This window comes from Telopea speciosissima, chromosome 10 (assembly GCF_018873765.1).
Source record: "Telopea speciosissima isolate NSW1024214 ecotype Mountain lineage chromosome 10, Tspe_v1, whole genome shotgun sequence".
Classification (NCBI taxonomy): domain Eukaryota; kingdom Viridiplantae; phylum Streptophyta; class Magnoliopsida; order Proteales; family Proteaceae; genus Telopea; species Telopea speciosissima.
Genome location: NC_057925.1, coordinates 37,882,606 through 37,896,002, shown reverse-complemented (window position 1 = coordinate 37,896,002; position 13,397 = coordinate 37,882,606). Strand labels below are relative to the sequence as shown.

At 41.7% G+C, this 13,397-nt stretch overlaps 1 protein-coding gene across 1 annotated transcript; it reads right to left on the bottom strand.

Moving 5' to 3' along the window:
- Positions 1-12,490: 12,490 nt before the first annotated feature.
- On the bottom strand, positions 12,491-13,195 carry LOC122643537 (uncharacterized mitochondrial protein AtMg00810-like). The gene has a single exon (XM_043837151.1). It carries the CDS (start codon positions 13,193-13,195, stop codon positions 12,491-12,493), a length of 705 nt encoding a protein of 234 aa, XP_043693086.1.
- Positions 13,196-13,397: the final 202 nt, after the last annotated feature.

Here is a 13,397-nt window from a genome sequence, read left to right as displayed (position 1 = left end):
TTCCCCTTCGTCCACCCTTTTTGTTGCCGTTAACAATCTTTTCAAACTGGTAAATCATGGAACGGCAACGACAGCAACAGAAATTTCATGAGTTGCTTTTGGTTTAGAGGTGGTGGTTTGGGTGGTTTCGATGGAGAAGAATGAAGAAATAGAGTTTCTCCTCTTTCCCTTTCTCCGAGGATTCGATTTGTTCTTCGATTTGGTTGTATCAGGATGGATGCTGGATCGAGATCGACAGCTTCTTACTTTCTGGAGGATGCAGACATCGCCGTTGCAAACAATTCTTGGTTTGGAATTGGTTGTTCTGGACTTAATCATGCAACGAAACATACTAGGCAAGAAATCCATGGCCATTGAGTGAAGGGGAAGAAACTATGAAAAGTTTCTTCCCCCATTCTCACAAATTGAGATAAAGTTGGTAAAGGGAGGGAGGAGGGTGGGGGAGGCTCTATCCATGCAAAGAAATGGTCCATGTGTGTATAACCTCAATGCAGAGAAACGTGGGGCACGCTATGTGCACAACCAACCAAAACAAAGAAAGAAAATACAAAACCGATTTCACTGACACCAACCAAGATTTTCTTTTCTTTTTTTATTATAATTAGGATAGGGTATATACACCAACAAGATTATCTAGATCAACACGTTTGTTGATTTAGTTATCAATATAATATATATGCCTGATGCCTGCTACGTCCCTATGGTCACGTCTAGGCTATTGTCATTGCTGACGAGTTCAGATACTCTGCGCGAGGTGCATGTACATGTGAGAGGTAACCACTTGTCTAATTATTGTTATTTATAAAAGGAAGAGGAGTATTTATGGAAACAAAAGAGACATGTGGCTACTTCTCAGATGTATGTTCACCTACATGTATGTGTAGATGATCCATTTACATTGCCGGCATCGGACCCTCTATCATGTTCTTTCTCTGTCCAACGAAACAAACCACTCATCTTTCATTTCTTACCTTAGGGCAATGTGGTTTGGGATGAACGACATTGTACTGAGATTGGATCAACTGCACGTATATGTGAGAGGCAATCACCTCTTCTAATTTTGCGTTTATAAGATGGGGAGGGATATTTATGAAAACAAAAAGGACAGGTGGTTGCCTCTCACATGTATGTGCACCTGCACGTACGTGCAGATGATCCAAACTCCATTGAACTCGCATCAAGGTCGGATCAGGTCCTTGTACGTTGGTCGCTCGACATATGAATTTCATAATTCTCTTATTACATTTACCGACTACCACTTCCCTCCACTTACCAAAAAAAAAAAAAAAAATTGAGTAAAATACTTATACCCCGTGGAACTAGCCCGTAACTCATGTAACCCCCACGTTTTGAAAAAATTACAACTGCCCATAACTTAAAATTTTGGAAAAAAAGAAAGAAAAAGACCATTTTAACCATGTTCTATCCTTCCATATAACCCATCTCATGTATTTGAAACCCCATGTAGTACTTACCGTTGATCTGCAACACCATTGTTCTCCCCTTACCAGCACCCAGTTGAATGACATGGAAAAATTGGATATTGAGGATTCTTGTCCAATTAGTTTGGCTGAAGTATTATGCTAAATAAAAATGTTATGAGCACAACAGATCCACATCAGCAACAACAACCAATGAGAAGGAGACAAAGAGTCAGTAGGAGACCTATAACATTGGAAGGCTGCGTATGAGTTAGTGGATGTTGTAACGTGTAAGATTAGTTGGTGTTGTTAGGCAGTCACTAGGTTGTTACTTTCCAACTGTGAATTAGGTATCAAATAAGAGAAGCTATGAGAGTATGATGGGTAGAAAAACAAAGGAGGTATTTTGCATCGAAGGATTGTGAGACTTTAGGAGGCATTGGACTTTGAATCTAGAAGTTATCTTTCTTGTATTTCCTTTTTAGTGAGAGTGAATCAAATTCCCTAAACTCTTTTTGTTCATTCTTGACTGCAACTTTCCGTTTCATTGTTCTTCCCATTCTTTAGGGCATAACATTTAGTGATTTCGTTGAACTTATTGATCTCCTTTAATGGCAGATAGTTCTCGACTCAAGAGTTTGGATGAAGAGATAAAGAAGGTGGCCGATTCAACTCTCTTGCAGGGGAAATAGATCGAGGCAACTTTGAAGGATCATGATCAACGATTTCAAGAACAGCAAAGTTTGTTGAATGATTTCGTGGTCAAGAATACTTCTATGGATGAAAGGTGGGAAACGAGACCGTGTAGCAATGAGAAATTTCATGGCAAGTAAACAGTTGAAACTGGATTTTCCAAGGTTCAATGGTGAAAAACCAACTAGATGGATTTTTAGTGTGGAAAGGTGGTTCGAATTTCATGAAATGGACGATGGTCAAAGGCTCCTAACAATAACACTTTCAAAATCCCTATCATAAGATTAACTCCAAGCGAGTTACAAGCAAGAAGAGATAAAGGGTTGTGTTACAGTTATTTTTCATCACACAAGAAGATGAAAATGAAGATGATGTACGTTGGGAGGGGTATGAAGACAGAGCCATTCACACGGGTGGCTGTGTATTGATATATATCCTCCTTTATCCAACTCAGCCACGATTATCTAATTGAGTTTCCTACTGAAACTCTATCTCCTTTATACATAGCAATCCAATCACATTAAATATTGTATCCATATTGTATCCTATAAGATCTCTGCTTAGATAGCAAGTGCAAACTGTCTAGGGTTCTCACAGTTCATGATTAACCTCTTGTATATATAAGGTCTCATTGAGACGATAATAATATGAATGGAATATAATTGTTCTAATATGGTATCAGCCGCTTAGGCTAACGCCACTCTTCTTTTTTTAATTTTTTTCTCACGATCCTGGTTTTCTTCTCTTTGCACCCTAGATCTTCCTCCTCTCCTTTGCAATGGTGAACGACTCCACGGTTGCTCCCCTCCCGTCAAGTGCTCATCACTTCGTCTCCCTCAAGCTCACGTCTACTAATTTCCTCCTATGGCGCAAGCAGCTCTCTGCCTATCTCAAAGGGCAGAATTTATTTTCATATGTCGACGGCTCCTGTGCGTGCCCTACTCCTCCAGCGGACTCTTCTTCACGGCAGCAACAGGAATCTGCTATCATAAGCCTTCTTCTCTCTTCCTTATCTGAGGACGTCCTTCCTATGGTTCTTGATATGGATACTGGTCAAGAGATCTGGACTGCTCTTCAGGAAGCTTTCGGCTCCACGTCTTCTACTTGTTTGATGTCTCTTACTGTGAGTCTTCAGAATATTCATCAACACCCAGATGAATCTGTTATTGCCTATCTTCAACGCGTGAAGCTTCTGGCGGATGAGTTAGCTACTACAGGGAAGCCTCTCCAGCCTATCGACTTTAATACTTATGTCCTTCGTTCCCTGCGATCTGAACTGCAAGACATTGTTCCATCTCTCCTCAGAGGAGTACCTCCCTCCTACACAATATTAACTGGTATTTTGCTAAGTCATGAGAGTATGAAAGCGTTCCAGAAGCTCCGGGTCACTGAAGTTGCTATCTCCACCACTGCACCCTCTGCCAACGCCGCTCAGTCCGCTGTTGCTACTTCCTCTGACAATGGCTCTCTTTCTTACCGTGGTGGTCGTGACCGTGGAGGCCGTGGTGGCCGTGGGGGCTGTGGCCGTGGGGGTTACCTTTTTTGCACTCATTGTAAACGCACCAACCACACACTTAACAGGTGCTACTACCGTCACTTACCTCCCAACGCATACCCCTCTCATCCTTATACCCATTTTCCCACCCCCACATCCTATCGACCCCCTCATCCATATTCAGCTCCTCCATCATCACACCCTAACCCCCCCCCCCCCCTTCTCCCTAACCCACCCTACCCTCCTTCCACCGCTTTGACATGGTACCCCGACACGGGTGCTACTCACCACGTTGCCCCTGATGTTCACTCCTTCTCTTCCTTTGATGGTTACACTGGTTCGGACCAGCTTCATGTTGGCAATGGTAAGGGTCTCTCCATCGTGCATATTGGTCATTCCTCCTTACCCTCTCACCTTCCATCTCGTTTTTTTTATCTCTAACCAATATTTTACATGTCCCTTCCATTACCAAATCCTTACAGTCTGTTCAAAAGTTTTGCATTGATAATCATGTTGATTTTGACTTTCACCCCTCTCATTTTTTTGTCAAGGATCAGATGTCCAAGGAAATTCTTCTCTTCGGACCGAGTAAAGACGGGCTATATATTTTGCAATCCCCTCCACCCTCTCCTTCCCCTACTGTTTTTGTTGTTGAACGCACTTCCATCGATGGTTGGCATCACCACCTTGGTCACCCTCATGAAAGTCTTCTTCGATTTATGATTAAAAATAATAACATGCCGTGTTAGTCCACACGTTTGCAGTCTGTTTGTCCGTCCTGCCAATTGGGCAAGGCTAGTCGTCTCTCTTTGCGTGAAATGCATAGTCGTAGTCTCTTTCCTTTAGATCTTATTCATAGTGATGTGTGGGGCCCTTCCCCTCATTTTTTAGTGGAGGGTCATAAATATTTTGTTATTTTTGTTGATGATAATACCAATTTTATTTGGTTTTTTCCTTTATTTAAGAAATCTGATGTGTTCCAAATTTTTATTACCTTTCAAGCTCGTGTTGAACGTCAATTTTCTCATAAAATTAAGGCTGTCCAGACTAACTAGGGTGGCGAATTTCGCACTCTCCCTGCCTTTTTTACAAAATGTGGGATTTCTCATAGAGTGTCCTGTCCCCATACCCATGAGCAACAAGGGTTTGTGGAATGCCGCCATCGTCACATAGTCGAAACCAGTCTCACCCTCCTGGCTCATGCGTCGGTTCCCCTTCATTACTGGCATTTTGCATTTGATACAATTGTCTATCTCATCAACCGGATGCCATCTCGTGTCTCCAATCGTATTTCCCCATTCCAACTCATCACCAACAAATGCCCTGACTGCACCTTTTTACGCATTTTTGGTTGTCTGTGTTTTCCTCTCCTTCGGCCTTATAACAATCATAAATTGGATTTTCGCTCCAAACCATGTGTCTTTCTTGGGTACAGCCCCTCTCACACAGGTTACCGCTGTTTTGTTCTCTCCTCCAATCGCATGTATATAGCTCACCATGTTCGATTCGATGAGACGACATTTCCATTTAAATCTTCTCCCCTTGGCTCGTCTCTACCCCTACCCCCCACTCCTTCTGTCCCTTGGGGTATTCTCCCCACGCAGGTTCCCTTACCCCTGCCAACACTGGTCCCTCCCCTCTCCCCCTCCTTCCCCCACGCCATCTACCCCTCTCACACTACCTCTACACCTACCTTCCCCTTATATCTCTCTTGGTGGTACCCCTGCGGCCTTGCCTCCCCATCCCCCTCCCCTTCTCCACCTGGCTATATCCGCACCTTGGTGGACCTCTACATTTCTACCCACCCCCTGCCCCTACCTCCTGCCCCTCCCATGCCCTGGCTGCTACTACTTCCCCTCCCCCCCCCCCATTGAGCCCACATGCTTCTCTCAGGCTCGCAAGTTTTTTGAGTGGCAGGCAGTGATGTCTGATGAATTCAATGCATTACTTAAAAATGGGACTTGGTCTTTAGTGCCTCGCTCTTCCCACATGAATTTGGTTGGGTGGAAGTGGGTTTATAGGATAAAGCGCAAAGCAGATGGTTCCCTTGAGCGCTACAAGGCTCGCCTGGTCGCCAAAGGGTTTCACTAACTTGAAGGCTTGGATTACACTGACACCTTTAGCCCTGTGGTGAAACCCATAACTATTCGCTCCATTCTTGCAATTGCTATCTCTCAAGGTTGGGCCATTCGGCAATTGGGTGTTCACAACGCCTTTCTCCATGGCGTCCTTTCCGAAGAGGTATATATGGTTCAGCCACCTAGGTTTGAGGACTCTTCTAAACCCAACCATGTATGTAAATTGCATCGCTCTTTATATGGTCTTAAGCAAGCTTCGCGAGCATGGTTCCATCGCCTTACATGCTTCTTGCTCCAACTAGGCTTCACTGCCTCCCGTATAGATCTGTCCTTATTTATCTATTGCAGGGATTCCTTAATGATTTATGTTCTTATTTATGTGGATGACATAATAGTGACTAGCAACCACTCAGGTCAGATCACTACACTGCTGTCCAAGTTGGCTGCTGAATTTTCTATCAAAGACCTTGGTCCTCTTCATTTTTTTCTTGGGTATTGAGGTGCTTTTTCATCCAAAGGACGCTCTTCTCTATCAGGGCCATTACATTCGGGATCTTCTTGATCGTGCCAGTATGCAAAATTGTAAGCCTATCTCTACCCCTGTGGCTACTTCCCCCTCATCTGATTCAGGGGGTGCCCTTATGGATGATCCCACTAAGTACTGCTCCATGCACTTCAGTATATTGCATTGACTCGCCCTGATGTGGCTTTCGCTATTAATCGCATTTGCCAACATATGCATGCTCCCACAGATTCTCATTGGGCTATGGTCAAGCGTATCTTGCGCTATTTGATGGGCACTATGACTCATGGTCTATTGATTCAACGCTCCTCCCATTATTCCTTATAGGCTTTTTCTGATGCCGATTGGGCAGGTAGTGGTTCTGATCGCTGCTCTGTGGGTGCCTATGCCATCTTTCTTGGTCCCAATTTAATTCCCTGGAATTCTCGCAAGCAGAAGACTATGGCTCGCAGCTCCACCGAGTCTGAATATAAAGCGCTAGCTGATGCCTCTGCTGAATTAATTTGGTTGAAAGCTCTCTTCAAGGAAATTGGTTTCCCTCTCCCAAGTCCCCCAGTGCTCTGGTGTGACAATATTGGTGTGACATACTTGTCCGCCAATCTAGGCTTTCATGCCCTCACCAAACACATTGAGATCGACTTCCATTTTGTCAGGGAACATGTTGCCAATTGTAAGCTCTCTATTCAGTTTATTTCAACTTTCGATTAGATTGTCGATGCTCTAACTAAGGCCCTCTCCACCATGCGGTTTCAAATCCTTTGTGACAAGCTGAAGGTTCACCAGGCTAACCCTCCATCTTGAGGGGGTGTATTGATATATATCCTCCTTTATCCAACTCAGCCACGATTATCTAATTGAGTTTCCTACTGAAACTCTATCTCCTCTATACACAGCAACCCAATCACATTAAATATTGTATCCATATTGTATCCTATAAAATCTCTACTTAGATAGCAAGTGCAAACCGTCTAGGGTTCTCATGGTTCATGATTAACCTCTTGTATATATAAGGTCTCATTGAGACGATAATAATATGAATGGAATATAATAGTTCTAATACTGTGCAATTGAATTAACTCCTAACATTTCTTTTCATGTGTTGGCTGGATGTTATTCTCCTCAAACTTGGAAGATTCATGGGATTATTGGAGGACATATGGTTTTCATTTTGATTGATGGGGAAGCACTAACAATTTTATGCAACAGAGAGTAGCTAAATTCTTGAAGAAATCGATTTTTATCCAAAGGTTCTCTGTGTTGGTTGATAATGGGGAGCGACTAGAGTGTGTTGGCGTGTGCAAGAAGGTGGGTCTTCAAATGGCTGATCAGGTTTTGTATTGCCTATTAGGGGAGCTGACATTGTGCTTGGAGTGCAGTGGCTTGAGTAGTTTGGCCCTATTCTCTTTGATTATAAACGCTTGACAATGGGTTTTCAGTGGGGGGCTCACGGCACATTCACTTGCAGGGTATCAATCATAGGGAAGAGCAACAAATTCAATGTCATTGTTTGATGAAAATGTCAGGTATGGATGTTGGATTGTTATTTTCAATTGCATATGCTGGAATTAACATCTTTTTGAGTTTGGGTGGTTTTCGAGGTACCTAAAGAGCAACCGTAGAGAGTATGACCACACAATTCATCTCGTTCCAGGGACAAAACCAATCAATGTTTGACCCTATTAATATCCCCACTTTCGAAAGGCAGAAATTGAGAAGTTAGTGGTTAAGATGCTCACTTTTGGGGTAATTAGGCACAGTTGCAGCCCATTCTCCTCCCCTGTCTTGCTTTTTAAGAATAAGCATGACACTTGGAGATTCTGCACAGACTATAGGGCACTCAATGCTACAACCATCAAAGATAAGTTCCCTATCCCTACGGCCGATGACTTGATGAGTTATGTGGTGCTGAAGTCTTTTTTAAGTTAGACTTAAGGGTTGGTTATCATCAAATACGAGTCAAACCCGAAGATATCCCAAAAACAACATTTAGAATCCATGATGGACACTATGAGTACTTGGTAATGCCCTTTGGGTTAACCAATGTTTCTTCAACCTTTCAAGCACTTATGAATAGCATTTTTACCATTTCTTAGGCAATTTGTTCTAGTTTTTTTTTTTTTTAATGACATTCTAGTTTACAATAAATCATGGCAAGAATATGTGGTTCATCTTAGACAGGTACTGTCAACTTTGAAGACTCATACTTTTTATGCAAAAAAGTCTAAATGTGAGTTTGGTAGACATTGTATTGAGTCTTTAGGGCATATGGTTTCGGGTGAAGGGGTCGTAGTTGACCAAGATAAGATTAGAGTTATGCAACAATGGCCGATACCTACAAACTTAAAAGAATTGTAGGGTTTCTTGGGCTTGATTGACTGTTACCTCTGTTTTATTAAAAAATATTCTCATATTGCTTTTCCACTTAGTGAATTGCTTAAGGATGTGTTTCAATGGTCATCACAAGCACAAGAATCATTTAAGGCTTTACAGGTGGCGGTGACTAAGACCCCTATCTTGGCCTTGCGTAACTTTGATCAACCCTTCATTGTCGAGACTGATGCATCAGAAAAAGGTGTGGATGCGGTTCTAGCTCAGGAATGTCACCCCATTGCGTTTTTTAGTAAGAAGTTGCCTCCAAAGCTCTTGATGGCTTCCACTTATGTAAGGGAGTTATATGCAATAATAGAGGTTGTACTTAAATGGCGATAATAACTTTTTGGGGCAAAATTTATCATAAAAACCGACCACAAAAGCCTCAAATCATTGCTGGAACAAACTATTCAAACTCCTGAGCAGCAGTAGTGGCTTGTCAAATTGATGGAGTTCACCTATGAGATACACTACAAATATGGAAATTTATATTGTTGCCAACACTCTGTCTCGATGTCCAACTCATGTGTTGCTGGCTATTACAGTTCAGTTTTTTCATGTCTTAGATCAGCTCAAGTTAGAACAAGCACAAGATCTATCTTTATAGCCAATCATTGCATCTTTGTTGCAAGCTCCAATCACTATACCAGACTATTCTTATTGAAATGGTTTGTTGTACTTCAAAGGTCAGTTGGTGGTTCCATTGACAGCTATGGTCAAGCATGATCTACTCCTTGAATACTATTCTTCACCTATTAGAGATCATGCTGGCATCAATCATACCATGGCTCAGTTGGCTTTGAATTTTCATTGACCAACTTGCAAAAAGGTGTGCAACATTTTGTGTCTCAATGCCATGGGTGTCAACAAATGAAGGAGCTCAACACCAAACCTGCTACATTGTTACAGCCTCTTCCAATACTTGGATCAAATATGAGAAGATGTGGTAATGGACTTCATTGTGGGGTTGCCAAAATCTAGTGAAAAGTCGGGCATATTGGTGACTGTTGATCGATTAAGCAAATATGGGCATTTTTGTGCTATTTCTTGCCCCGTTGTAGTTGCTAAAATAGCCCACGTGTTTGCTACTAAAGTATGCAGACTTCATGGATAGCCTAAGTCCATTTTGACCTATCAAGATCCTTTATTCATAAGCAATTTTTGGTAGAAATTGTTTAAAATTCAGGGCACTACTATGTGTATGAGTAGCTCATACCACCCACAATCTGATGGTTAGATTGAAGCTCTCAATAAATATGTGGAAATCTGCCTTCGAAGTTTTCTTTTTGAATAGCCAGAGCAGTGGGTTAAATGGTTGCCTTGGGCAGAGTATTGGTACAATGCAACACTACACACTTCTGCTTATATGTCTCCTTTTGAAGCTATGTATCATTGACTTCGTCCAATAGTAATGTGATTTGAGCCAAATAGTTCCAAGCTGGAAGTTGTAGATGCTAAGTTGGCCACTAGAGATGGAGTTTTAAAAACTCTTCAAGCATCTTTGGAGGAGGCACAGGGCGCATGAAGATGCAGGCGGATAAGCAAAGGCTTGAAATCACTTTCCAGGTAGGAGATTGGGTGTTTGTCAAGCTCCAACCCTATAGACAGACTTTAGTAGGTCGACGAACATCCTACCTTTTATGTATCTCGACTGAGTTGGCCAGTAGAGATGGAGTTTTAAGAACTCTTAAAGCATCTTTGGATGAGGCATAGGGGTGCATGAAGATGGAGGCTGATAAGCAAAGGCTTAAAGTCACTTTCCAAGTGGGGGATTAGGTGTTTGTTAAGCTCCAACCTTATAGACAGACTTCAGTAGGTCGGTGGGCATCCAATAAGCTTGCCCCTAGGTATTATCGCCCTTTAAAAGTACTTGTCAGGATTGGGTTAGTTGCTTATAGGCTGGATTTGCCTGAGTATTCTCAAACTCATCCTACCTTTTATGTGAAGCTTGGCTGAAGCGGAAAAGAAACTATAGGAGGAGTCGACGAAGTTGGAGTGTCACTGATGAAGACCTCGACGAGCTTAAGGCATGTATTGAGTTGGGTTTTAGATTCGATTCTCTAGATCTAGATCGTAAGCTTTTCGATACTTTACCAGCTTTGGGTCTCTACTATGCCATCAACAAGCAATATAATGATAGCATTTCCAAGTCATCTTCTTTAGTGACACCTTTAGAGTGCGATCCATCATCTCCTCCTGGAAGCCCTCATACCATCTTCGGCCTTGGTGATGATCCTCGAACAGTGAAGGCGAGATTGAAGTAGTGGGCACAAGTGGTTGCTTGTTCGGTGCGGGAATCTTCTCATTGAATTGAAGTGAACAAAACCTGGCATCTGACTGATCTATCAATAGAGTAAACAAAAATGGGGAAAATTGTAAAGAAAAAGGAAGAGGAAATGAACATTAACTTTTTTTGGTTACCTAATTACATTAGGTTATGAAAGTAAGTAATTTGATAGGTTAACTTGGACAGAATGTACATATGTAGTCATGTGTGATGCTTTAAGGAACTGTCCTAGAAAGCTGAAAAGAATAACAAAACTGTAGTTTCTTACTTTCTTAGATTGGAAGATTAGAAACAAGGGAAGAGATGAAAAGGGTAACCTAAAAAAAAAATTCCTACTTTTCATATCTCTTGGCTTAAAAGGTGCAAAGGGATTCCAGAGGCTCAAACTCAGGTGTTACCTAAGGACTCTACTTTATCCCAACAACTGTCTAGTTGTTAGCCATTCTCGATTCAAGATTAATCCTACAAGGAATATAACAACAACAACAAGTACTTGTACAATGGGAAGGCACAACTTCTAAAGATTCTTCTTGGGAGGACTTGTTTGCGTTCATTACTGATTTTTCTAGTTGGAACCTTGAGGACATGGCTCCTTTTCAATCGTATGGCAATGTTATGAGCACAACAGATCCACATCAGCAACAACAACCAGTGAGGAGGAGTCAAAGAGTCAGCAGGAGACCTATAATATTGGAAGGCTACGTATAAGTTAGTGGATGTTGTGACATGTAAGATTAGTTGGTGTTGTTAGGTAGTTAGCAGGTTGTTACATTCCAACTATGAATTAGGTGTCAAATAAGAGAAGCTATGAGGGTATGATGGGTATAAAAACAGATGAGGTATTTTGTATAAGGGCATCAAACTATTATGAGACTTTAGGAGGCACTGGACCTCGAATGCAGAAGTTACATTTCTTATAATTCCATTTTAGTGAGAGTGAATAAGATTCCCTAAGTTCTGTTTGTTCTTTCTTGACTATAACTCTCCATTGCATTGTTCTTCCCATTCCTTTATGGCATAACGAAACAATGCAACACAATTCCCATCCTTATCCTGGGCTTGAATTGATAGTCAAAAGTTGTAGGGTAGTTGTCCAACTTTGCACCCACCTGTGATCATTATTTGAGTCAACTTAGAATTGGCTAAACTATGCTGGAATAATATTTAGGACCTTCAAACCAAGTGCACTGAAAATGCATTCCTAAAATCTAGTCCTAATAATGGAATGCAGATCTTCCTCAGACAAAAAGAATGCTTTCCCCTCAAACTGTTGGGGGGTAACCACAACAGTTTGGTTTAATGTAGATGAAACAGAGGTGACGGCAGGTCTTTTGTGAATATGTCAGTTAGTTGCTCATTACTTCTGATAAATTGAACATTTACTTTGTTATTGATGACAAGATCGCGCACAAAGTGGTAGTCTACCTCTATATGTTTAGTCCGAGCATGAAGCATTGGGTTTGCAGTGAGGTACGTAGCGGAGATGTTGTCACAACACAGCATCATAGGAAATGCAATATGAACTACGAGATCATGTAACAAAAATGAGAGCCATAACACTTCCGATACAGTGATGGCCAATGCCTTGTATTCAGCCTCCGAACTTGATCGTGATATAGTAAGCTATTTCTTTGAGCCCCATGATATTAAAGTACTTTCAAGGTATGCACAGAAACCTGTAGTTGATTGTCTAGAGTTTGGGCAGCCTGCCCAATCTGCATCAGAGTATGCAAAAATATATGAGAGTGGACCTTTGACGATTGAAATTCCAGCACCAATTGTATGCTTGATGTAGTGGAGTATGTGTTTCACTACTTTGAGGTGTTCTGTAGTTGGGGCATGCATGTGTTGACAGACTTGATGAACTACATAGCAGTTATTCGGTCGTGTCATTGACAGGTATTGAAGAGCCCCAACCACTTGACGATACTCATGAGGATCGGAGAGTGGTTCACCCTGATGAATAAAGTGTTTGGTTCCCGAAGCTACTGGAGTTGCAAATGGTTTACAATCAGTCAATCTGGTATGGTTGAGAAGATCAAGAGCATATTTTTTCTGACAAAGCAGAAGACCAGCCGGTATGCTTGATGCTTCAATGCCTAAAAAGTAGTGGAGTTCCCCTAGATCGGTCATAGCGAACTCAATGTTAAGTCTTTTGATAAAGGCATCTATATGAGACTCTTGGTCACCGGTAATTATGATATCGTAAACATATAACAGCAAAATTAGGTGGTTTGCTCTAGAGTAAAGAGTAAACATAGATGTATCTGCGAGACTTTGAGCAAAACCTTCCTCGATAGCAGAAAATTGCTGAAGCGAGTGAACCATGCCCGAGGTGCCTAATGTAGACCATAAATTGCTTTATATAGCTAGCATACATGAGTGGGGTGAGAACTGTTGACAAAACCCTATGGTTGTTGTATTTATACTTCTTCCTGCAACGTTCCATGTAGGAATGCATTTTTCACATCAAGTTGATGCCCTCGCCATAAGTTTGATATTGCAATAGTAAGAATGACACGAATAGTAG

Bases quoted from the DNA above. Each gene is read 5' to 3' on its own strand.
- LOC122643537 (XM_043837151.1), bottom strand. From the start codon at position 13,195: ATGGTTCACTCGCTTCAGCAATTTTCTGCTATCGAGGAAGGTTTTGCT.